Raw genomic sequence first — 26,573 nt, forward strand, 5'->3', positions numbered from 1 at the left:
CTTATTGCATTCAATAATTAATTATTTCTTGTTTCTGAGTATAAATAAGTACAATATATTTGTTTCTGAGTAAGCACTGCATGTTCCATTTTTCCTATTACATTTCAATATGAATAATATCAAGTAGAATATGGCACTTATAATTTGGGAAGTTGTAATTGATTGAATTTGAACATCATGTTAAGCCATAGTTTACTTAAATAAGACTTGCTGAACCATCCACAATTGGCTGAAGTTACATATCATGCTCTCTCATCGTGGTGCCAATGGGTAGCAGGTACCTAAGTAAAAAATAGGTACCTAAGAACCTATTTTGTATGCCAGAATCTTGATTTTACTTTGTATTTTATAACTGAACAAACCATCATGCCAACTATGAACGGACAGGCCCGACTTTCTGATTGCAGCTCTAGTGCCCGCAACATGCTCTCAAATGTTGAAATGTGCCCACAAGTACTGCATGGCTTACAAACTACACATTAACTTGGTTCACACGGTACCTGAAATAAAAACCAAAGGAATCATACAAGAGCCGTGGTGGCGCAATGGTTAGAATGCAGTACTGGAGGCTATTTCTGCTAAACATTGAAAAATATTTTGTCAGAAAGTTGATTTCTGGAGAACCTTCCTGGTGAGATTTTTTTAGCTAGCCTTGCTCATCATGAATATGTCAGACAACAAATGTATCATGGATGCCATAAAGTTGAACTATTTGATGCATGTTGCATCAGGTGGGAAGCTAGGACAAGATGAAATAAACCAGAGATTACGTCAACATGTGTATTTCTTTCAGCTCCTTCCCTCTTCATAGCGCAGAGGCAAATTAAGACCATATTGTTATGACAGCCTTGCAGCAAGATGGGCAAGCAAACCAATTTTTAAAAAATAAGTAAAAATAAATAAACTAGCTATTATAGTATTTAGTCAGCCCATCTGACCAAAGCAGACTAGATTTATTTAGAACCATATTGACTTCTGATATTTTCAACCAAACCAAGGATTGCCAATACTGTAACAAATAAGCCATACCTTTTCTAAGATGACTCACATGCTGCAATTGTGAAACCATCTGTAATTCAAATGCCCCAGGTCATTTTTATTCAGAATTATTTTCATACCACTAGTGGGCACATTAGAAAATACAGACAGTCCTTGATTAATGACTTGTCAAATTTAGTAGCTGTTCAAATTTATGACAGCTTTACGAGTGGTCCTTGATTTTATCACAGTGCTCTTTGCAAGCTTCACAGGTAACTTCCGAGAAGCAAAATCAAGAAGTCCTGGTAAACTGCTTCCATCCTGCTGCCAAGAAACATGGAAACATGTCCACCAGAAGTCTCGAAGGAAGCTTTGTCTTTCATAGACACACAACACACACAGGGAAGTATTGGTAAACTACTTCCATACGGCTGCCAAGAAGCGTGAACGTGTCCATCAGAAATGGAGCTCCACTTTGTTTTTCATACACACTCACTCACTCAAACACACAGAACAAAGCAACTCCTTTGACATGTCTTGCCCACGTAATCCTGGTTATTCACGCTCAGCACTCCTCTCACGAGTTCGCGTCGCCACATCTTCCACAGCTCCAAGCCACAGCTGCAAAAGCCGAAGGGGAAAAATGAGCCTTGCATTGGCCTTAGTAGTTCTCTCTCTACTTGCCCGACCTGGCTACGTCCACAAACCTCCGGCCTTCGGTTTTTTATTTATATATATATAATATTATATATTACTTCCAATTTTACGCGGGAGAAAACCCGAATAACCAAAGATCCACATAATAAGCTCCTGCAATTGCAGCCAGAAGCTGGGAAAGGCGGACCCATCGGCCGCCGCGAGGGCTTCCGCAAATGGTTCCGCCTTCTTCGGCGACTATGGCCGTCGCCCGCCGGGATGCAACGCCAGCGCTACTCGCTTGGGTAGGTCCCCCGTAGCGGTGCTTTAAGAGGGCGGAAGGAAGTGGCCTCCCTCTGGGCACGGGGTTAAAAAAAAAAAGGGGGGGAAGGGCCTATCGTGGGTCAGGCTACGGCCCGGGAGGAAAGAGGCGGACTTTTGTCTTTGCAAGTGGAATTTTTCCCGCGTTTTGTTTGCCTGCCTGTCTTTGTTTTGTTTGGTAAATGAAGCGTCTGGTGTGCATTTGTCATCGCGCAGCAAGGCGGTGGTGATGATTAGTGTTTTTACCCCTCCTTCCCTCCACTTTCACCCATTAGTGAAAGTGACAGGATCTTATTAAAACTGTATTTTCGGAAGAATTAGCTATTGGTTAAGCTTTGGTTGGGTTGAAACTAAAGGGGAAACACCTGCGGCTATTAAGAATTACACGTCGGGCAGGCAAGCAAGTAAGCAAGCAAAGAAGCTCCTCCGGTCACACGTTAATGCCTTTGTCAGATCCAGAGATCCGTCAATCACATCACAATTCAAGCGAACAAGCCCTTTAATGTCTTCGCTATCGCGCGGTTTCGAAAGACACCGGAGCTCGGTTCACGACACATTCAGCAGCGCTAAATTGTTCGTATAGTATAGTTGCAATGGCAGCAATTTAAAGAGCGTCGCAAAAAAGGTTATTATCCCTTCAAATGCTTTGGAAGACTTTACACTCTTAAGAGAGAAGTGAAAGGTCTCTTTTAAGGCTTTCTCCTCATTTTTGGGGAGAAAGTCTGTATATTCCAGGCTTGCCAGCCGGCTGTGAAAAGAGTTTTGGCATTTGCTGCTCCCTGCTGGCCGATGGGTCTTACTTTATTAGCCCTTTGGTTGGGACTGCTTTGTAAGGTGTACAGGTTGTCTTTGACTTGTAAAATTTGGTGACTGTTCAAAGTTACAACGGCAGTGAAAAAAGTGACTTAAAACCGTTTTTCACACTTACTACCATGGCAGCATCCCCGTGGTGATGTGATCAAAATTCAGATGCTTGGCAGCTGACTCATGTTTATGACGGTTGCAGCAGCACCCTGTGGTCATGTGATCCCCTTTTGTGACCACCTGACCAGCAAAGTCAATGGGGAAGCCAGATTCACTTAACCAGGTCACTAATTTGACAACTGCAGTGATTCACTTAACAACAGTGTCAAGAAAGATTGTAAAACGGGCCAAAATTCACATAACAAATGCTTCACTTAACAACAGAAATTTTAGGCTCAATTGTGGTCGTAAGTCGAGGACTGCCTGTATACAGAAAACAACATTCAATCTCTGGCCCCAGCAAATTAATGAGCACTCAATAGGATAAAAACCTGTAAGTCAAGAGTCACAATTAAACTTGATAAATTTAATTCTGGATTAATGTTATTAGTTTCATGCTGGAACCTGTCTGTTGGAATTTGCTGTCTCCAAGATTAATCACCTATTAGCTGAATATCCTAGCAATTTAAAATACAGGTAGTCCTCAACTTACAACAATATATTTCGTGAACATTTGAAGCACTGAAATAAGTGACTTATGACTGTTTTTCACACTTTGGGCCATTGCAACATTGTCATGGTCACATGATCAAAATTCAAACGCTTGGCAACTGGTTCATATTTATGAGCCTTTGCTGTGTCCCAGAGTCACATTTTGTGACAAGCAAAGTCCTTTTGACCTTTTGACAAGCAAAGTCAATGGGGAAGCCAGATTTATTTCACCATGTTACTAACTTAACAACTGTGGTGATTCACTTAACACTTATTGCAAGAAAGGGGCAAAAGTCACTTGTCAAATGTTTCACTTAATTACAGAAATGTTGGGCTCATTTGATATGTCGTAAGTCGAGACTACCTGTATTAGGAAAATTGTATATATTCCTTTGTGCAATGACAATCTAGTTCAGGGGTCTTCAGCCTTGGCAACTTTAAGAATTGTGGACCAATTACCTCAGAACTGAAGTCCACAGGTCTTCAAGTTTCCAAGGCTGGAGACCCCTGATTCTAGTTCCTTCTCTGATTCACGAAGAAAGGCATTTGTAGATGATAGCGTATATTATGGTTTGGGACTAGGATATTATGGAGATCAGTGGGATCGTTCTAGTTTCACCTAAAGACACATAATTTTCAAGTGCCCTAGGTGTCATGGTTCCAGAAAACACCAACTCCAATTAAAAACTCCGAGACAGGCATTTTCTCAAAGTTTCCTTTTATTAGAGGAGGTACACTGGCACATCTGGAAAATCCTGAATCTGAAAGTTCTGGGTTTCCCTCCAATAAGTAAAAAATTACAAATCCACCCCCTGCACCCCTCATTGCATCACATGCCCGAATCACCATCCGTCCCAACTTGAGACATCCCCTCAACCACTCCTCAGCCAGGTGCAGGAATAACATGACCTTGACTTTAAAGAAGAATGCTATTATGTCTCTATTATACTATTACGCTATTATAGGGTCCATTAAAATCCCCCCTCCCATCTTCCCATCTTCCCATCGCTCAAGAATGTGGCAGCGTGGAAGCTTCTGGTGCTAATATGGCTTCCAAAGCTGACACTAGGAATGAGACTTCTCAGCCCATAGATCTTGTTCTTTGGAAAAGAATCCCCTCTCCCCTCCCCACCTCAACATTAGGTCTGACTGCCAGTCTGTCAATTGTTTGGACAGACAAAAACCAACAGTTGAAACAACCTTGTTTCATAACAAACCTGTTTCACAGTAAATGAGAGGAGATAGTTTGGTGTTGTACTTACTGTGGTGGAGGCTGTGGGTTCTCCACTACTGAGGATTTTTAAGAACAGATTGAACAGTTTGAAATTATTCATGAATAATTTCATTGGTTTTCTTGAACATTGCACAGAGGACTAGATACTGCTAGTCCTCGACTTACAACAGTTCACTTAGTGACCATTCAAAGTTACAACGGCACTGAAAAAGTGACATGGGCATTTTTCACACAACCGTTGCAGCATCCTCGTGGTTACGTGATCAAAATTGAGATGCTTGGACTAATTAACTTTTTTGGCTGTTGAAGTGTTCAGGGGGGTCATACGATCCCCTTTTGCGGCCTATTGGCAAGCAAAGTCAATGGGAAAATGAGATTCACTTAACAACCATGTTCCTAACTAAATAATTGCATGGATTCACTTAAACTGTGGCAAGAAAGGTCGTAAAATGAGGCAAAGTTAACAACAGAAATGTTGAGCTCAGTTGGGGTCATAGGTCAAGGACTGCCTGTGTAGATATTCTAACTCTATGATTCAATGTTATGGCTCAAATGTTCCAAAAAACCTTGACTGAGAATTAGTTATAAATGAAATACTCCTAGCTGTGGTATATGTTTGATGTTGATATCCTGGGGCACAAAGTTAACTCTAACTGTCCTTTTATCTCTTACTGGAGAGGGATTTGTAAATTGCTTTGTGGAATGGAATGGCAGGTAAGTGCAAATGAATAAACTAACAACATTGGAAGAAGAACATGTGAGAATTTGTAATAATATGACTGATAATATAAGATGGAGTTTCCTTAAGGAGATGTTTATGATATATAAAATATTCTTATTGGATTTTTAAAATTGCTCTGAAAGCAGGAAAGTGTTAATTTGAAAGAATTATAATGTAAATGACACAATTCACATTGATGTATGACTGGAAAAGAGAAAGAGAAAAAACAATATGACTTTTCTTAAATTTACATTATTATAATAACCACCTTGAAAAGGGCGTATTTCAACCCTTAATATTTCTAGGTATGGCTGACAAATTCCCTTTTGTAATTCCAGAATTTTGCTGTAAGAATCCTGATAAACAAATAGTTAGCATTTTCTGAATCACCTTGGTACCATCTGCTGTCTTGCAATCTAATAGTCCTTTCTGCTGCCAGTCTTTGTGGACGAAATTGGACTCAGTGTAAGCTTTGCCAATTTCTAATGCATATGTTTTAAAAGATTATCTTTTCAATAATAAGCTAGTAAATGTAAATTTCAATAAAGAGTTGTGTGTGTGATTGGTAGAATGTTGTGTTCTAAAGGCTTATTTGCTCTCTTGACTGGCAAAGATGATCTCTGAATAACCATGAACTGACAGATTGTCCGGAAAGGCCTATTACAAGCATTAATATTAAGTAATTCCTATAAATAGTATAACTATAGTTCAATGTATGGTTTATTTGTCTATGAGATACGAATAGACAGAACCTGATTGAATCAGTTTAAATAAATAAGTCTATTTCCCTCCTTCACTTTTTTTTCAGGGAGCAAACAGCTATGGACAACTTGGCCTTGGCCATAAAAATGATGTGCACCTGCCTGTGAAATCATTTCTCTTTAATCAGAGTTGTATCAAAAACATTACTGGAGGTGGAGGTCATTCTGCTGTTGTTACTGGTAAAAATCCAAGTATAACATTTCCTTGTGTATTGTGAAATTTAGCTCTGGAAGATTGTCCTGCATGATCAGTCAGAACCCCCCAACTACATTTCAGTCTTTGTACGGTGTTTATGGATCCAAGATTTCCCCCTATGTACATAATATAAGAAACTGAAATATAGGTCCAATTGTATGGAGAAAAGGAAGTTAAAACTAAGATGATGCTTCATTACTATCTTCAACTTTTTTTTTTTAATCTAGCCCTTCAAACAGATCAAACTCAGGAAACAAGAACCACTTGCATTTATGGAAAGATCTTTGGTAGTAATGTGGCCAAATGTCAACAGTTTGTTAAAGCAATTCTTCAGCATAATTTATACTTAGTATACTTAAGGTGGAGTTAGTCTGAGTCTTTTTCTGACATTACAATGGAGTCTGGAGTCTTTTGCAGTAGCCCTGTTGCTTCCTGTAAAACTTCTGCTTCATCCTCCATGTCCTTAGGATCTGTTAGATATTTTGTCACAATTTTGTCACAATTGTCATCATCATTATATTTTTAATAATAAAAATAGAAAGAATCCAAAGCTGAAAGCAATTCATTTCAAAGAGGCAGTACAAAAGCAGTGTTGTCCTCAAGCAGATGTTGTTCTACAAATGAACAGCCATGACTTTAATTGTCTAAAGGAAAACAATTCCAATAAATTTTCTCCAAGTGATGTGCTGCCACTAAGAAGCCAGCTTCCCAACTACTCGTATAGGTTGAGTGATATACAGGTGAAACTCGAAAAATTAGAATATCATGCAAAAGTTCATTTATTTCAGTAATGCAACTTAAAAGGTGAAACTAATATATGAGATAGACTCATTATATGCAAAGCAAAATAAGCCGTGATTTGTCATAATTGTGATGATTATGGCTTACAGCTCATGAAAACCCCAAATCCACAATCTCAGAAAATTAGAATATTGTGAAAAGGTTCATTATTCTAGGCTCAAAGTGTCCCACTCTAATCAGCTAATTAAGCCATAACACCTGCAAAGGGTTCCTGAGCCTTTAAATGGTCTCTCAGTCTGGTTCAGTAGGAATCACAATCATGGGAAAGACCGCTGACCTGACAGTTGTGCAGAAAACCATCATTGACACCCTCCATAAGGAGGGAAAGCCTCAAAAGGTAATTGCAAAAGAAGTTGGATGTTCCCAAAGTGCTGTATCAAAGCCATTAATAGAAAGTTATGTGGAAGGGAAAAGTGTAGAAGAAAAAGGTGCACAAGCAGCAGGGATGACCGCAGCCTGGAGAGGATTGTCAGGAAAAGGCCATTCAAAAGTATTGGGGACTTTTACAAGGAGTGGACTAAGGCTGGAGTCAGTGCATCAAGAGCCACCACACACAGACGGATCCTGGACATGGGCTTCAAATGTCGTATTCCTCTTGTCAAGCCGCTCCTGAACAACAAACAACGTCAGAAGCGTCTTACCTGGGCTAAAGACAAACAGACCTGGTCTGTTGCTCAGTGGTCCAAAGTCCTCTTTTCTGATGAGAGCAACTTTTGCATCTCATTTGGAAACCAAGGACCCAGAGTCTGGAGGAAGAATGGAGAGGCACACGCTGCAAGATGCTTGAAGTCCAGTGTGAAGTTCCCACAGTCTGTGTTGATGTGGGGAGCCCATTTCATCTGCTGGTGTTGGTCCATTGTGTTTCATTAAGTCCAGGGTCAATGCAACTATCTACCAGGAGATTTTGGAGCACTTCATGCTTCCTTCCACAGATGAGCCTTATGGGGCTGCTGACTTCATTTTCCAGCAGGACTTGGCATCTGCCCACACTCCCAAAAGCACTAAAACCTGGTTCAATGACCGTGGGATTACTGTGCTTGATTGGACAGCAAACTCACCTGACCTGAACCCCATAGAGAATCTATGGGGCATTGCCAAGAGAAAGATGAGAGACATGAGACCGAACAATGCAGAAGAGCTGAAGGCTGCTATTGAAGCATCCTGGTCTTCCTCAGCAGTGCCACAGGCTGCTAGCTTCCATGCCACGCTGCATTGAGGCAGTAATTGCTGTAAAAGGGGTCCAAACCAAGTACTGAGTACATCTGCATGCTTATACTTTTCAGATATTGTTCTATGTTCTATGTTCCATTGTTTTATTGATTGCATGTAATATTTTAATTTTCTGAGATTGTGGATTTGGGGTTTTTATGAGCTGTAAGCCATAATCATCACAATTATGACAAATCACGGCTTATTTTGCTTTGCATATAATGAGTCTATCTCATATATTAGTTTCACCTTTTAAGTTGCATTACTGAAATAAGTGAACTTTTGCACGATATTCTAATTTTTCAAGTTTCAAGTTTTTCAAGTTTAACCTGTATTATGACTGCTGGGATAATATGCCCCGATAATTAAATTTATTGATTGGTATGATCTGTGTGCTACCGATAAGTCTGATGCTATTTGTTTGTTTCACAGAAACTGGAGAGATCTTTTTCTGTGGCCAGAATAAAGATGGACAATTGGGACTTGGTCATACTGAGGATGTGACAAATTTTACCTTATGTTCTTCTCTTTGTGGCTGTCCTGTCATACAAGTTGCCTGTGGCTGGGATTTTACAGTTATACTTGCTGGTAAATCTGTCATAATTTATTAGACTTGTATGCCACCCAACTCTCAATGATTCTGGGTGGCTCACAACAATCAAACAAAGACTTCCAATAAAATCAGTTAAATGTAAAATATAAAGCTGGCAAGCATGATGAAATGATGGGTTTCACTCTCCCTTGGCAAAGGCTTGGAATACTGAAGCAAATCATTGTGCACAGTGAAAACCTTGGACCCTGTATATGCCTCCAAGAGGTTCCAAGACCTTCAGAGTTGGGTATTATGCATAAAAATTTAAAAATTACCTATTGTTGAGTGTTTGGAAATGGGATCATTTTCAACTGAATTAAGCACAATAATTAAGAAAACAAGCTATGAACAAAGACTTTTCTACTCACCATGCAGCCAGTGCTTATAGAACTGTACAACTGAATAGTAAAGTTCAAAAATAAAGCTAAATTAGTATTAAAAGTCCCATTCAGTTGCTTCCAATGGGATATAAATGTAATTAATATTTATTGAACTATACTGGCTTTTTAAAATAATAAGAATTAGGTTGGACAAGATATGGTGAGTTGTACTCATTTAAAGAGCACAAAGTTAACAGTTCTGTTTAATTGATTTTACCACTATTCATTCCTTCCTTCCTTCCTTCCTTCCTTCCTTCCTTCCTTCCTTCCTTCCTTCCTTCCTTCCTTCCTTCCTTCCTTCCTTCCTTCCTTTCTTTCTTTCTTTCTTTCTTTCTTTCTTTCTTTCTTTCTTTCTTTCTTTCTTTCTTTGACTTGCCAATGACACTGGGTGACTTACAGAAAATTAAAACATGTTCAACTATCATTTCCTTATAAAAGTAAATCTCCAAAACTACTTTGCAGCTAGGTGACTTCTTTTCAGTTCTGGTTTTCAGCTGTTTTGCTGGGTTTAATTTTGTATATGGTTCCTTTAATTGCAGTTTCTATCTCACCTTTGTTCATTCTCTTATGCCTCTAATGTTCTAAAGGTCTTACACTGCACTTAAGTTACACTAGAAATAAGTAATGAATATACAGGTGGCCGTTTTACGACCATTTGAAGTTACAATGAGCATGGAATGGATGCTTTGCAATCAGTAAAGCACCTCCAGATGTTGTAAATGGTTGCACCAGCCTTATGGTCATGTGACCACATGTCAGTCGGGTCAGCTTTACAACCTGTTGCAGCATTCCATGGTCATGTGACTGTGATTCTGCCAGTTTCTGGCAAAAAAATGCCCATTCAAATGAACGTGTTTGTTTAGTGATCACAGTGTTTGCTTAATGACTGCCATGTTCTCCAAACGATCATTGCAAAAAAGGCAGGGAATTTACCTCAGGTCATGTGGGTGCCTCGACTTATGACTGTAATGATTTATGACCTAATTCCGAAGCTCAATTATGGTTGTAAGTCAAGGACTACCTGTAGATAGATATCATGAGGTTCTCTATGTCTATGGTTACATGAATTGGAATCAATCATAGAGCTATGCAAATAATAAGTATTGCATGGTATATTTCACTGAAAGTTTGCAATAGTTTTGACTTGAGGTAGACAACAAAGGTATTCAAATGTGCTGCTCTTTCTTTCAGGAAATGGCCAAATATTTTCCTGTGGTTCTAATTCCTTTGGACAACTGGGAATACTTGATATTTCAGGCAGATGCACTATTCCAGCAATGATTAAGGTGAGAGGTCTTGGAAAGTCAGTGCTTTTGTCACCAAAGCTTTTTAATCACCTTGTTAGAGAGAGGAAAAAAAAGCAGCTTTGTAAAAATAAGATGATTTGTTTTACAGGTCGCTGTAAATTTTTGCTGTCATTTTGAGGCTATTTTATACTATCTTCACGCTTCCTGTTTGTATACCCATTTGAAAAATCAAATATTTAATTCAATAGAATTATTATTTTTTATGATATACATTTCTCTCACCATCCTCTCACTTCTCTCACAGTCTTTACAGGATAAAGTAATAAATATTGCTGCTGGACTCAGGCACGCAGTTGCTGTGACTGGTGAGTTACACCTTTATAGTGAAATTAACAGTAATGAAGATATAATACTGTGCCCAATCAAATGAGTTTAATTTTGCAGCTGAATTTGCTCTGTGAATTTGCTAGAAAAAAACATGAAGTGTTTAAGAAATAATTCATTGATTCAGGCTAATATGAATCAGGTATTTTATGGAATATATTCTATGATGATTATTTTAACTTTCATGGATCCCTTAATAAAAGTCATTCGGAAGACTTTTAAAAGGAATTTATAGTTAGGATAATTTTGGTCTTTTACTCTCAGTTGTTTAAACTGTACAAATTGCTTAATAACTTTCATTAAATAAAACCCTGGAAATCAACGTTATATTGTTTCTTCTGACATTAACTGAGATGGTATGGCACTCATTCTAAAAGTGGCCCTCACTGATTGAAGGTGTAACATATCTTGAAAATAGTCCTTGGGTTACAACCCTAATTGGGACGTGAGTTTATGTTGCTAAGGGAAGTAGTTATTGAGAGAAACATCTCACACTTAACAACAGTGGTTCAGGGTGTCCTGGTTGTGGTTGTTAGGTGACCTCCCAGCTTTCCCAGTGACTACTTATCAGAAGCCAGAAGACAAAGTTGCAGATCATGTCCCCTGTTCCCTGACAGCTCCCACCCTGATCCAAGCTATTCCTGGCTTGGTTCTTCCCAGCTCTGAGCCTTCATGGATGCTTTCCAGGGATCACTGAGCCAGAAGAGGATAGCTTGATTTTATGGCTCTGAATGAATTGTATTTGCTTCAGCTGCCCCATTGCCTATTTCCCCCGCCCATCCTTGAAGTTTTGTCCACCCTGTATAGCATGGCTGAGATGAAAACATTGCTGTATTCTGCCATTGCCTTTTCCCTGCCATCATGACCTCCAATAGATTTTCCTCCCCGTTTCCTTTTCTGTACCATTATTGTCCTCTTTCTCCTCCTTGGCATTGCTTTACCTCTCCTGCGCTGGGGTTGCTGTCATTGGTGAGCTTCATGCCCCATGGTGCACTTGCTGGGGTCAGAGGTGGTGATGAGAGGTGAAGCAGTGGCAAGAGGGAGGGACAGACCCACCACTGACATAGGCTGGCTGGTGTTGCTAAGTCCGGTCCAGGGAAGGCAAGGTGATGCCGAAATAAAGGAGGAAGGAAAAGAAGATGACAGCTTCAGGGAGGACAAAGAGGAAGGTTCCCTTGGGGATGTGGTGGCAGTAGGAAGGTGGTGGGGGAATATAGCAGTGCCTTCATTTCAGCTGTGCTGTGCGGGGTGCCAAAAGCGGGTGAAAGATAGGTTGTGAGGACTTGGAGCAGAGGCATTTTGCACAGGATAAAAGAATGCGACTGTGGGATCCTGGGACAGTTGTAAGTGTGAGCGTGTTGCCAAGCACCCAAATTTTGATTACAGGGATGCTGCAGTGACCAGAACTCTGAGAATGGGTTGCAGGTCCATTTTTTTTCCAGCGCTGTTGTAACTTTGAACAGTTGCTGAACAAATGATCACAAAGGACTACGTGTAACTCTAAATTATGTTTTACATTTTATGTGCTAAATGTGAAGTTGATATCAATAAGACACATTAATGTATTTCTTCAGGCTGTTATCAGGGGAATAATTTTTAATCTTGACAATTTATTTTCCTTTTGTGTGAGCAGAAAATGGTTCTGTATTTCAGTGGGGAATTGGTATGGCATCTCAAGCAAAGCGAATGTGCCAAGAAAAAAATATTCCTTCTTTCTTGAGGGCAAAGGAACCTTGCAAAGTACCAGGTTTGTTTTTTTTAAAGCTATACATGATATTGATGCCTGTTTGGGGCTTTTGTGCATATATTCCTCCCAGAGTCACTTTGCAGAGTGAGGTGGGCAGGATATAAATGTGTCTTTGTAGTCTTTTTTGTAGCTAAATATACTCAGATTTTTAAACTTTTCATAGCAGAGCCCTCGCTATCTTGGTAGCTCTTCTCTGAACTTGTTTTATTTTGCTATTACTCGTTTTGAATTCTGGTATACCCCTGTCATCCCAAGTGGGTTCTTATCAGATACAATGAAATCAACAAGTATTTCCAATGATTTGGAGTCTTTGATCCTATTAATATACCCAAAGATAGTATTTGCCTTTTTAACAGCTGCGTCATGATAGTGGCTCACATTTAACTTATAGATGAGAAGAATACCCTAGTGTTCATTTTTCATGTTAAGGAGAACAACACTTTTGATAGATGTTCATATCTCATAATCTAAGACTTTGTTTTTCCTGCAGGAAACCTGGGAATCAAGGAATTATAGTTCAAGGGAGGACATTCCCAAACCTCACTATTGCTATTCACATTATTTTCAATGGTTTTCATAATAGCAACATTTCTTTTGTTCAAACTCCTGTAGCAACTCAGGCTACTTAAACCAACTCATGGTTCTTGAACATTAATTTCATTGTAAATCTACATGCATGCATTTTTAAAGAATATTCAGCCATATCAAAGTGACCCTTGATCTATTAAAATTTGCTTGTGGTTTAGTAACCCAACATCTTATACAGCCATGATTTCTAGGTATATATCATTGTTTTAAGCTTTAGTTTTGTTTGTGACAGTATGTAATACACAAAATCTCTGTGAAAGGAATTGTCTCTTTAACTCATGACATAAATGGATTACTCTCCTAGGTTTGGAAAATGTCAAAGTGAGGAGTGTAGCTTCTGGCTCACATCATGTTGTGTCACTCACAGGTATGTTTCCTTGTCTGCACCTATTCCTTTGGTTGGCTGAACCATACAAAACATTCTGTTTCTGATATTAGTTTTGGAGAAATTTAATTTGCAACTATGGCTAATTGCATACAATGTGACCTGTGCATTGTTTCTTGTGCTTTGGCATTTCTGAATTGTAGCTTCCTTTTAAAGTTAAGTTTTTTACTATTTGTGCGTAGAGCAATGACATTTAATCATTGTATCTGTGTCTTTAAGAAATGATACAGAAAATGTCTTAATTGCTATTTTATTCTTTCTCTCTTTTTAAGACAACGGAGATTTATATGTTTGGGGAAACAATAAGCACAAGCAACTATTAAGTAAAGACTCTGTTGTTTTGGAACCTCAGAAGATTGAAGCCCACTATTTTGAGGGTGAAAAAATCAGAAGAATTTGGAGTGGTTGGACACACTTGGTGGTGCAATCAGGTATAACCTAAAAAGCTGTATCTAAAATAAAACAACATCCATTTGATCGAAAATAATATTTGTGTGGACCTAAAAAGGGATTTTAGACAGAGATGTGTGGAAGACATGGCAAAACACTGTGTCAGAAAAATATTTGATTTTTAATATGAATGTGCTGATTGGTCTTCATGCTAAGATGTCTTTTGTGTTCCCTTTCTTCGCTTTCCTGTTCTGAGGTAATATTGAGGTATTATGGTATTGTTGCATCTTTGCAATTTTTGCAAAGATAATTGCAACTTTGCCTAGCTATGCAAGAATAAACTATACTATATGTCCAAACATAAAAACTCCCTAAAGTATATTTTCTACTGTTAGAAATTCTTAACACATAATGCAACAGATGCCAACATGAGTTATAGAAGGATTTCCCCCCCAATATATTGTTTTAGACTATGACTCCAGACAATGATTTGATAGAATAGCCATATATTCTACTAAAACACTCCTGTTTGTAACCCTAACATTTAATTAACTCAAATGGTGCATTATAAGAATTATCAGGATTTTATACGAATCTATATTCCTAATATGCCATCAGTTTTGGACAGAAATGCTATTCATTGCAGCTTTTCACAGTAGCTGTTTATTTTTAGGCTTAGATACAATATATCTTTTTTCTTTAAATAAGGTACTATGACTCCATTTGTTCATTAGTGAGATCATGTGTTTTGTAAGGGAAATAATACACTGCTCAAAAAAATAAAGGAAACACTTAAACAACACAATGTAACTCCAAGTCAATCACACTTCTGTGAAATCAAACTGACCACTTACGTAGCAACACTGATTGACAATCAATTTCACATGCTGTTGTGCAAATGGAATAGACAACAGGTGAAAAGCATAGGCAGTTAGCAAGACATCCCTAATAAAGGAGTGGTTCTGCAGGTGGTGACCACAGACCACTTCTCAGTTCTTATGCTTTCTGGCTGATGGTTTGGTCACTTTTGAATGCTGGCAGTGCTTTCACTCTAGTGGTAGCATGAGACGGAGTCTACAACCCACACAAGTGGCTCAGGTAGTGCAGCTCATCCAGGATGGCACATCAATGCGAGCTGTGGCAAGAAGGTTTGCTATGTCTGTCAGCGTAGTGTCCAGAGCATGGAAGCGTTACCAGGAGATAGGCCAGTACATCAGGAGACGCGGAGGAGGCCTTAGGAGGGCAACAACCCACATCAGGACCGCTACCTCCGCCTTTGTGCAAGGAGGGACAGGAGGAGCACTGCCAGAGCCCTGCAAAATGACCTCCAGCTGGCCACAAATGTGCATGTGGCTGCTCAAACGGTCAGAAACAGACTGCATGAGGGTGGTATGAGGGCCCGACGTCCACAGGTGGGGGTTGTGCTTACAGCCCAAAACCGTGCAGGATGTTTGGCATTTGCCAGAGAACACCAAGATTGGCAAATTCGCCACTGGTGCCCTGTGCTCTTCACAGATGAAAGCAGGTTCACACTGAGCACATGTGACAGATGTGACAGGGTCTGGAGATGTCATGGAGAACGTTCTGCTGCCTGCAACATCCTCCAGCATGACTGGTTTGGCAGTGGGTCAATAATGGTGTGGGGTGGCATTTCTTTAGGGGGCCACACAGCCCTCCATGTGCTCGCCAGAGGTAGCCTGACTGCCATTAGGTACCGAGATGAGATCCTCAGACCCCTTGTGAGACCATATGCTGATGCGGTTGGCCCTGGGTTCCTCCTAATGCACGACAATGCTAGACCTCATGTGGCTGGAGTGTGTCAGCAGTTCCTGCAAGACGAAGGCATTGATGCTATGGACTGGCCCTCCCATTCCCCAGACCTGAATCCAATTGAGCACATTTGGGACATCATGTCTCGCTCCATCCACCAACGCCACATTGCATCACAGACTGTCCAGGAGTTGGAGGATGCTTTAATCCAGGTGTGGGAGGAGATCCCTCAGGAGATCACCCGCCACCTCATCAGGAGCATGCCCAGGCGTTGTGGGGAGGTCATACAGGCACGTGGAGGCCACACACACTACAGAGCCTCATTTTGACTTGTTTTAAGGACATTACATCAAAGTTGGATCAGCCTGTAGTGTTTTTTTCCACTTTAATTTTGAGTGTAACTCCAAATCCAGACCTCCGTGGGTTGCTAAATTTGATTTCCATTGATAATTTTTGTGTGATTTTGTTGTCAGCACATTCAACTAAGTAATGAACAAAGTACTTAATAAGAATATTTCATTCATTCAGATCTAGGATGTCTTATTTTTGTGTTTCCTTTATTTTTTTGAGCAGTGTAGTTTGATTGCGCTGGGGCTTCAGTTTAGTAGACCAGACAAAAGTGAAATTGGCAGAAGTTTTGTCAGAGTCTTCTACCTGCAAACATCGTCTACCCCATAAGTCAGGGAAATGATCTCATGTTATGGATCATTTTCTTTTTCTTGCTTGCTTGCTTGCCTCATTGCTTCTAAGGATTTGGGAATGAAAGCAATAGCGTGTAAGGCCCATCTTTGCAGCATGTTTTATTTAAAAGAATGTAAAGCCAAAAATAAAAATCATTCTTTTTATAATTGATATTTTTGTGAGAATGGGAGTAGATTCTATAATGTTGCAGATGTAAATTAGGTTATCTAAGAATCTCATTGAAATGGTTTGACTAAAGGAAGTTCTAAATATAGCAGAAATGTGTTGAAGAAGAAAGGAGAGAACGAAGTCTTAAGCCTTTAAAAGGTGAGTCATCCTTGGTTCAGAATAACTGTCTTCCTCCTTATGCTGGTAGCCAATAACAAATAGAGCCTTAATTAGAGTTTATTTATCTTTGTGGTGTTCTGAATAAATCTGCAGATTGTTTGTTATGCATTTAAAAAAATAATTCTTGGTACATTAAAGACATATACATCCTTTCTTATGAAAATGGATTGAAGGAAATGGGGAAAAATGCTTACAGTGACATTCTCCCCACCCTGTCCAATTGCAGCTATACCAAAAGCCTATATAAGGAATATACCATAGAATTATAAGCTGAGCTGGGTAGCTCCAGATAGCTTCTGCGGTAGAAAAGAAATATGTTATCCCACCCAGTAGGCTTCTGTTGTGGATTGGGATCTTGTACTAAAAGATTCTGAAAAACACTTTTCTTCACGTGTAGTATTAAAAGGCACACTGCAATGTCTTAGAGAAGTACTAAATAAGATTTATTTTGTTGATGAATTTATTCTACAAGTCTTATGGTTAAAGTTTTAAACTAGGAAGACTAGGAGTCAAATTCTATCTAATCTAGGATTTTTATAAGGCCTAAAATGTAGTCTGGTGAGATAAAAAAGTAATGAATATTTTCAGGTACTTTTAAATACATGAGGTCCATACATGAGGTTGAGTCTTTCTTTCTTTCTTTCTTTCTTTCTTTCTTTCTTTCTTTCTTTCTTTCTTTCTTTCTTTCTTTCTTTCTTTCTTTCTTCCTTCCTTCCTTCCTTCCTTCCTTCCTTCCTTCCTTCCTTCCTTCCTTCCTTCCTTCCTTCCTTCCTTCCTTCCTTGCCATATATTGCTGTGTTATTCATACACCAACTTCAGTAGTTTACAATAAATCATAAAACATAGTTAAAAAGAAAGGTACCCTTTCTCTCCAGATACTAAACCAAGTAACCTTACACTCAGTCCCCATCCTAGCTCAATGCTTGGGGAAAGAGCCAGAGCTTCATAGCCCTTTGGAAGGTTAAAAGAGTAAAGAGCCCTGTGATCTCAATGGGAAGCTGTTCCAAAGGGCTGGGGCCATCACTGAGAAGACATTGCTTTGTGGTTCCATCAGGTGTCAATGTTTAAGGAAGGGGATCTGGAGCATATCGATCCTATCTAATGGAGTAAGGGCTGGCAAATACCTTCAGGCAAAGGTGGTCCTGCAAACAACTGGCCCTGGAAATTCATGTTTGTTGCTCTGATAGAAGGTGATGCTGGGGTTAAGCATCCTTCGCTTGATGGCTGTGGTTTGTGCAATCCATTATATAGGGTAATGTGAAAGGATTAAATTAAGGGTTTGTAGTGTGGAATATGGGGATAATGTATAAGAGAAGAGGATGCGGAGTTAAATGTATTATCAGTTTAGAGTCCTTATGTTTCCACAATCAAGCCATGTCTAGCCCCCACCCTCCAAATTCTGTTGACTCTTATCTAACGTCAATTTATAGCTGACTATTAGTCGATTCTTGTGTATAGGCTTGAATAAATTTTCTGTGCTGCAACTTAACATATGGGCCTGATTCTTTTTGCCAGACACAGTGGTATTCATTCCTTGGTACTTCCAAATTCTTTGTCTTGTTTATTTATTTGTATAAATAAAGTCACTCAATTTTTAAAAAAGAAACATAGTATACAACAAACCAGTATAGGTGAGCCACGGTGGCGCAGTGGTTAGAGTGCAGTACTGCAGGCTACTTCTGCTGACTGCCTCCTGCCTGTAATTTGGCAGTTCAAATCTCACCAGGCTCAAGGTTGACTCAGCCTTCCATCTTTTCGAGGTGGGTAAAATGAGGACCCAAATTGTTGGGGGCAATATGCTGACTATAAACCACTTAGAGAGGGCTGTAAAGCACTGTAAAGCGGTAATATACGTCTAAGTGCTATTGTGATTGCTACAGCAGACTGAGGCATAATCTCTATTCCCAAAAAAGTCTCTGAGCCCCATTTCTCATATTGACCAGAAGCATTTTAAAAAAATAACTGAAAAGAGAGGGGAGAGAAAGATTGACTTACAAATCTACGTGGACTTGAACATTTAGGTGTGCTGATGGTTTACATGCTGCTATAACATGTAATGCCTTATTGTAGAAATGCTGTCTATTTAGGAAGTTTATTATATTTCAAGTAACAATTCATATTCTGTGTTATTGGGGCTATTCTGTGACTTTAGTCTGAATCTCAGAAGTGTTGCTTAGGCCACATAAAACAGAGGATATGGAGCTGTCAAAGTTTTCATGAGTTCCTCTCAAATGCGCTCATTAAACATGATCAGACTGTCTATGTACTAACTTACTAGCTGTAATTGCCAACAGTATATAATTTGTAATTTAGGTCACTTTTATGGAATGGCTTGTAACTATTTTATTTTTTTGGGAGGATCTTTAGAAAGAGCATGGTGTTTCTATTTTAAATGTAGGCCACAAAAGGTGTAAGTGTAAATAGTTCCTTCTTTACAGCTTTTGCCGAATACATGTGAATGCATTTTATGTCAGTGGCAGAAAGAAGGTGAGACTTCTCACGGTAGTTTTAATATTTTTTAAAAAATCTTCCTTCCTTCCTTCCTTCCTTCCTTCCTTCCTTCCTTCCTTCCATCCATCCATCCATCCATCCATCCATCCATCCATCCATCTCATTTGCACGTGACTCTGGGCAGCAATTAACAACATTTAACTCTGAAAACCAATTAAAGCAGTTTTGTACAATAAAGAAAAGGCAAAGGAAAGTGCAAATTATTTTATGACCTAATTATTCCACAGTTCAGAGATTGTGTCTTTCTGTGCTACTACTGTTGTTCCTGCTAAAATAACAATGTCATTATCCAAAAATGTAACTGCTACTAAACTCCCCAAATACTTAATTGAATGCTACACTTAACTGGCAACCTCTTACGGTGAGCAAAACTTGAATCTTTTTTCTGGTGTCTGTCGTTCTTCTCCCTCTGGATATCTTTGGAGAGTAGCTCTCACACTGTGTTGTCCTCTTTGCATAGTGATCCTGTATGTCCTTCATCATAAATTATTCTGGGACATGTATCTCTTTAACCACTTGTAATAGTGTAATACAGTCATTCCTTTCTAGCAACTTTTATCTTTTTTTCCTTCAAATCTTCCTTTCCAGATTCTTAAGACATTTCAACAAGACACAAGGACAGTTTTTCCCCCCGAATGCCATCACTCTGTTAAACAACTAATCCTCACAACACTGTCAAATTAACTACTAAGACTGTATTACTATTCTTCTTCTCATCTTTACTAGTACCTATCTCTTCCCAGTTATGGCTATATCTATGTTGCTTGTATCTTTACAACTTATATTGTTTTTATTGTTTCCTAGTATGATTTGATTGCTTATTAGTATCCTATGACTATCACTAAGTGTTATATCTTACGAATATATATTTTTTCTTTATATACACTGAGAGCATATGCACCAAAGACAAATTCCTTGCATGTCCAATCACACTTGGCCAATAAAGAATTCTATTCTATTCTGTTCTGTTCTGTTCTGTTCTGTTCCGTTCCGTTCTGTTCTATTCTATTCTGTTCTCCCCCCACTCGACTGTCTGTCTATGAAGCCCCTTTATCTGTTTTTTTTTTTTCAGATTCAAGTTATCAACCACGATTACAGTTTGTATGACTGAGCAGTAACCCAACAGGATGGCAATCAATGTTTACCTTCTCCATTCTGTCAAAGATGTTTGGATTTAAACTGCCATCTGTCTCCACACAACATGGCTAATAAAAAGCGGGTGTAATGGTTGGAATCCAAAAGAGACCTTCAGGTTATCCAAATTAATTTAGGAGTGTACTACTTAATTAGTATTACATAGTAAAAGGATCACATAATTAAATAATGTAGTATTATACAATACTTAGAATAATACTAAGCATAGAAGAAGAATAAAAGTATTATCTTCATATAACATTTTCTCAAATATTGAACCAGCACAGATAGTGAAGACTTACACCTGGTGGCATGCGTATAGAATTTAGTATGTCTCAATCTACTGCAAAGTCCATGTAATACATAGAAAGTAGTTACAGTTAGATGTTCAATTACAATTATAGTCAATCAGAAAAGAACTGGAAGGGACCTTGGAGGTCTTCTAGTCTAACCCCCTGCTCAAGCAGGAGACCCTATACCATTTCAGATAAGTGACTGTCTAGTCTCTTCTTAAAAACCTCCAGTGATGGAACACCCACAACTTCTGAAGGCAAGCTATTCTACTAGTTAAATATTAGGAAGTTTCTCCTTAATTCCAGGCTACTTCTCTCCTTGATTAGTTTCCATCCATTGTTTCTTGTTGTGCCCTCTGGTGCTTTAGAAAATAAGTTAACCTCCTCCTGTATGTATGTATGTATATGCTTTATAACAATATATATATATATATATATATATATATATATATATATATATATATATATATATATATGTGTGTGTGTGTGTGTGTGTGTGTGTGTGTGTGTGTATGTATGTATGTGTATGTGTGTGTGTGTGTGTGTGTATGTGTGTATGTGTGTATGTGTGTATGTGTTTTCTTAAGTTTTCGTGGGTACTTAAATGAATGGTATTCAGCTTTGTTCGGGTATTTTCCCACGTCATTATAGTTGTGCTTTTAAAGTTGTAGCAACGTTTCGGCAGAATCAGCAAGATACTACACAGGCCTCACATCAAGACTGCCTTCAAAACAGACAGAAAAATAGCAGCCATCCTAAGAAACCCCAAAGATAAAATTGACCTGGAAAACCAAGGCATATATAAAGTCGCCTGTGCATCATGCCCTGCCACATACATTGGACAGACCAATAGAAGAATAAGTACCCGCCTGGATGAACACAAAAATGCAATAAAAAAGCTGGAACACACTTCCTCATTAGTCCAACACATGAAAGCAACAGGTCATAGCATCGACTTCAATGGCACCAAAACCCTAGCCACTATAGAAAACCCCAGCCACAGAATTATCAGAGAAGCCATAGAGATTGAAAAAAGACCTGAAAGCATGAATAGAAGAGATGATTCCACCAGACTATCAATTATTTGGAAGCCTGCACTCACAAACACCACAAGCCAGGCAAACATCTGGGCACAAACAGATCCCCCCTGATACCTCCAGCTCAAACACACCCCAACCAGGCACCAGATGAAACCTAGCTTCCTAACTAATGATAGCCGTCCGTTTACTTGGAGCCAAGCCAAAGCCTCCAATACAGGAAACACAATGTTGCCAGCCAATCAAAACACAAAAAGACCCACAAAACAGATAGAAGATATTAGAAACACCAATCAAGCAGAACACAGCAAACTCCAAGACCAATAAACACAGACCAAGACTCCCAACCAATCAGGATGAAGAAAAAACCATTCTGTCACAGCAGTAGGCTAGCCCCAAATTTTAAAACAGAAACGGCTGTGAAAGTGTGACTCACAGATGAACACAATATAGAAGCCTGATGATGGCAGATGAGATTCTGCCGAAACGTTGCTACAACTTTAAAAGCACAACTATAATGATGTGGGAAAATACCCGAACAAAGCTGAATACTCTCTCTCTCTCTCTCCTCTCTCTCCCTCCCTCCCTCCCTCCCTCCCTCCCTCCCTCCCTCCTCCCTCCTTCCCTCCCTCTCTCTCTCTATATATATATGTATTCCAAATAATTACATTTAGTGATGAATTTTTCTGTTTATGATAATTGCTGCAAGCTCAAACAGCTTTGTCAAATGTTAAGCTGAATAAATTAATCTTGATTGTTTTTGATACATTCAGGGTAAAATTTGTGAATTACATTGCAAATGTTATGTTTTACGTCATCATATAAATCTTAAAGTGTTTCAAGATGACAAACTGAAGTTCTAGTGGTGAGAAAACTCAGCAGATACCGAAAGCATAGAGGCAAAATGCTATTATTGTAAAATATGTATCCAGGCTAATTTAGAGTTTCCATTCAGTGAAACTAAGTTGAAGTCCAACAACTTCTGAGGGGATATTAGTTTTCTGCCCATATTCAGGTACAAATATTGGTTTCACAGAAATTTTTGAGTCTTGAATATGCAGTGAAATATGAATTGAAAAATCATTTTGTAACATTTTTGAGTTAAGATAGTATTAACTTGTCTGGTTGTGTGTTAGTATTTACTTAAATTTGGAAAAAAGATTCTGATATTGATAGTGATAGCTATCCTCTTGCAGGCATCATTGCTACCTACTTTTAAATATTTCTACATGTCCATGGAGTCTCCAGAAATTGCTATTCCTTTGACTCTGAATTGTAGCTGGTACTTTCTATAAAAGTTGAAATATATGAGAATGTAAATCAAATCTGTAAGAGATTAAACAAGAACCTTGATTGTGCAGAAAATTCCTGTGAATACATGCAGAACCCATCTTCAAGCCATGCTAGTTAACATGGGAGGATTGGGGTTGAAGGGGTGCAGTCAGCCTGCATAATTCTCTTCTTCCTAAAGAAATTATCTGCTCAGAATGAAAGCTTGAAACAGACTCAGATATATTCAGTGTGAAGTTAAATCAACATAAATTAAATTAAAATCAATTAGCCTGATATATTGTGGGTAAGATGTATACACTCTTTTAGATAATATGGAGGCAGAATTTGTGGCTGCAACTGGTCATCGTCCTCTTCTTAGCTATGTGCACATTAAGAAAAAGGACAATTCCCTTGAGATTCCCTTAATCATAAAAGGGACAAAGCCCATGGGATAAAACAAACTCTTCAGTTCCTAATGTCAAATGTAAAAGAATGATAATGGTACAGTGTAAAACAAGATGAAGTAGCAATGGAGGTGGTAATAAAAAGAACTGTAATATGTAAATGCAAGTTTTAAGAATGAGTACTTTTTAAAGTGTCAATTAAGAATGGGTACTCGCATTCTAAACATAAGAGGAATTTCTGTTTATAGCTCAGGCAGCAGCTGCCTTGCTCATGGAATGGATTAATGCCAATGTAAACTAAATAATAATAGCAAGGAACAGTCATGTGTAACTAAGGAACCGTTCACAATATAAAATAAGAATATAGGTAGAACCAACTTTCTTTGTAAATAGAACAACTTTCTTCATATCATCATCTCCTTTTAATGACCTCATTATCCCTTGGGGAGTGGAGTCTGGGCAACTGAATGGAGCTAGCAGAGTGTCGGATGCTCTTCCTGTTTCCAATGCGGAGTTTTCTTCTGCAGATATATTTTCATTGTGCCAGAGAGAGAAATATCTGCCTCTAGTTAGGATTGAACTCACATCCTCGTGATTGTGAGGTGAGAACTTCACGTCTGGCCACCGCACCACTCCAACTTTCCTTCTTCATATAAAATCTCCTTAATAGTTCATTTTTGCCATTGGTCGAATCAAAGAATCTAAAATTATATTCGTAATGGAAACTAGAAAACTGGGGTATTCAAGAGGTTATTTCACTAGTTCATATATGTTTAGTCAAATAGAAAGCACGTCTCGGGTCTTGTTCTTTTTAAATTGGAAATCAAGATTTCACTTTTATTTTGAGAGCTGCAATTAAGTTTGTTATGGAGTGATGTTGATATCCTTATGATTAAATCACTAAAATTAGATTGCAGTCAGCATTTAGTTATTCCTATTAAAAGTTTCAAGGGAAAAGTTGTATCATGAATTTTAAGCGGGACAAAGCTAGGGCTAATGTGGTAGACTTGTGACTTCCAGGTGGAATTGGAAAAAAATGTTAATTCAGTATTCCATCCATACGGAGGAGTTTTTCTTGACTCATTTCCTCTCATGGTGAGGAGATTAGGAGAAAACTGGTGAGAAGTAAGCTAAAATATTCACAAACCTGGGAACTGCTCCTGATGATTCCTGAGGGCTGAAATGACAGATAGATTGTCAAGAGTCAAGGAAACTGGGAAGCAAGTTTCTATATTTGTGTCATGAATTTTGGGTGATAGCTTTGGGTCTCTTCATCTTGAAAGTGATGTGTTCATGTTATTTGAACATACACCTGTTTTTATATTTCAGTTTGTGGTTGATTTCTCTGATCATACTAAACTTGTTGGACTAAATTCTAACAAGCTAAGTTCACAGTATGCTGAGGGTGGTTCCTCTTCTCTTTTGGGAGGGATGCAAGGCATATGAAAGTTGACCATTCTGAAAACCCCAAAATAGATCAAGGTACAGTACGTAACTTACCACCTCTGCGTTAAGTCACGAACCAAAATGTTTGCATAGTTATATTGCTAGATTAGGGACGAGAGATGCTGAGATGCTTTGGAAGCAGTCATTATTTCTCAACATAATCTACCCATCAAACTTGTTGTGAGAATAAAATTTAAAGAGTTTATATACAATATATCTTGCCTGGAAGAAATATAGAATATCAATGTAACAAACAAGCAAAAGGAATCATGCTCAGCAAATCACTACGGCTGAATTCATAGAAAGTGTACTAAGCTCATTAATGGTTAGTGCTATTTATGAATTCAACTCCCGAATCCACTGGTGTGGAAAATATGTAAACTGAAGAGAAAGAAATATTTAATTAAAAGGAAAGCTTTATGTGACGTATTCCAATCCTGCCCAGTTTAATAATATTTTATTATAGTTTTATCTTAAGTTTAAGAACTAACACTGCAATTTTATCACTGATATTTAGAGACAGAGAAAGTCTTCACATGGGGTAGAGGAGACTATGGTCAACTTGGAAGAAGTGAGATGCCATGTGAAGGGCAGAACCAGGAGAGAAAGGGATCAACAGAGCATCATTTGAAACAGCCATCTTATGCTCCTGCTACAGTATCCAGACTCTCTGGTGCATCTGAGGTAAGGGAAAACTACGTGTGTTGTCATCTTAGACCTTCTTTTATTAATTTGGATGGTGACTCTGGCACAGGGAATGCTGTACTGTCTCAATCCATTGAATCAACATGGCATGCATTTACTTATTATATCTAATATTCTGCCAGTTATTTAGTTTGTGAAAACTGAAAGACAATCCAAATGTAGTTCTCTATACTATTCTAATAAATAGTTTGATTGCAGCTTTCCCTATATTTTCTTTTTTACGACACAAAAGTTTCTTAATACACACTTTTTGTAGAGAATTCTTTGTAGAATATAAATAAGTTAATTTGTACAAAATATTTGAATTTTGGAAGACTGTCTTTAATGATCTCCATTCTTTATTATCACCCTAATATGCTGGTTTCATACTAAAGTTAATTGTAGAAGTACTCTTTCTGAAAAAAAAAACAGGAAAAGAAAAGGCTCTTTTTTAATTAACAGAAATACAAATTTTCAGCAGAACATTTGCATGTCTTTATGTTCTAAAAATTGCTGAATTTTGTTTGTTATTTTGGTATGTTATTAATTACAACTATGCAGGTAGTCCTTAATTTAGGGACGATCTGAAGTTACGACAGACACTTCCCCCCCGAAAAAGGCTAATTCTGACGCGGTTTCAAAATTGCACTCTTTGTGATACCCTTGTTTGTTCACCCTTACGATCAACCACAATCCCAGCATATGAGATAAGCACTAGTTTAGGAGACCCTTAGCAGCTTGAATTATGTTAGGAGCCATAGAGCTCCATTCCAGAACTGTAAGAACATCAACTTCATATAAAAAAAGCTCATAGGTAATCTAGATACCAAATCTACTTGCAAATTTTTTTCTCTTGGATGCATTGATAAATTCAAGATAAGATAATAGAACATAAAAGAATAGTGAACAAGCAAGGAAGAAAATAGAAAAAGAAAAAAGAAAAAAGAGTATAAAGAAGTGGTTTTTGG

General features: G+C 38.4%; 1 protein-coding gene across 3 annotated transcripts in view; it reads left to right on the forward strand.

Annotated features, from left to right (window-relative positions):
• The first annotated feature begins 40 nt into the window (after window positions 1-40).
• SERGEF (secretion regulating guanine nucleotide exchange factor) overlaps window positions 41-26,573 on the forward strand; it is a 76,510-nt gene continuing 49,977 nt past the window's right edge. For 2 of the 3 annotated variants that reach the window (XM_026668315.2, XM_087951234.1), the window contains exons 1-9: window positions 41-1,919; window positions 6,154-6,286; window positions 8,745-8,900; window positions 10,476-10,570; window positions 10,836-10,896; window positions 12,549-12,662; window positions 13,555-13,617; window positions 13,908-14,066; window positions 25,439-25,605. In XM_026668315.2, the coding sequence (XP_026524100.1) occupies window positions 1,851-1,919; window positions 6,154-6,286; window positions 8,745-8,900; window positions 10,476-10,570; window positions 10,836-10,896; window positions 12,549-12,662; window positions 13,555-13,617; window positions 13,908-14,066; window positions 25,439-25,605 (1,017 nt within the window). In that variant the 5' untranslated portion in view covers window positions 41-1,850. The other variant, XM_087951245.1, reaches the window with a different exon arrangement.

The sequence above is a fragment of the Notechis scutatus genome, chromosome 1 (genome assembly GCF_049901735.1).
Source record: "Notechis scutatus isolate UNSWTSFEM ecotype Mainland chromosome 1, rNotScu1.2, whole genome shotgun sequence".
NCBI lineage: Eukaryota > Metazoa > Chordata > Lepidosauria > Squamata > Elapidae > Notechis > Notechis scutatus.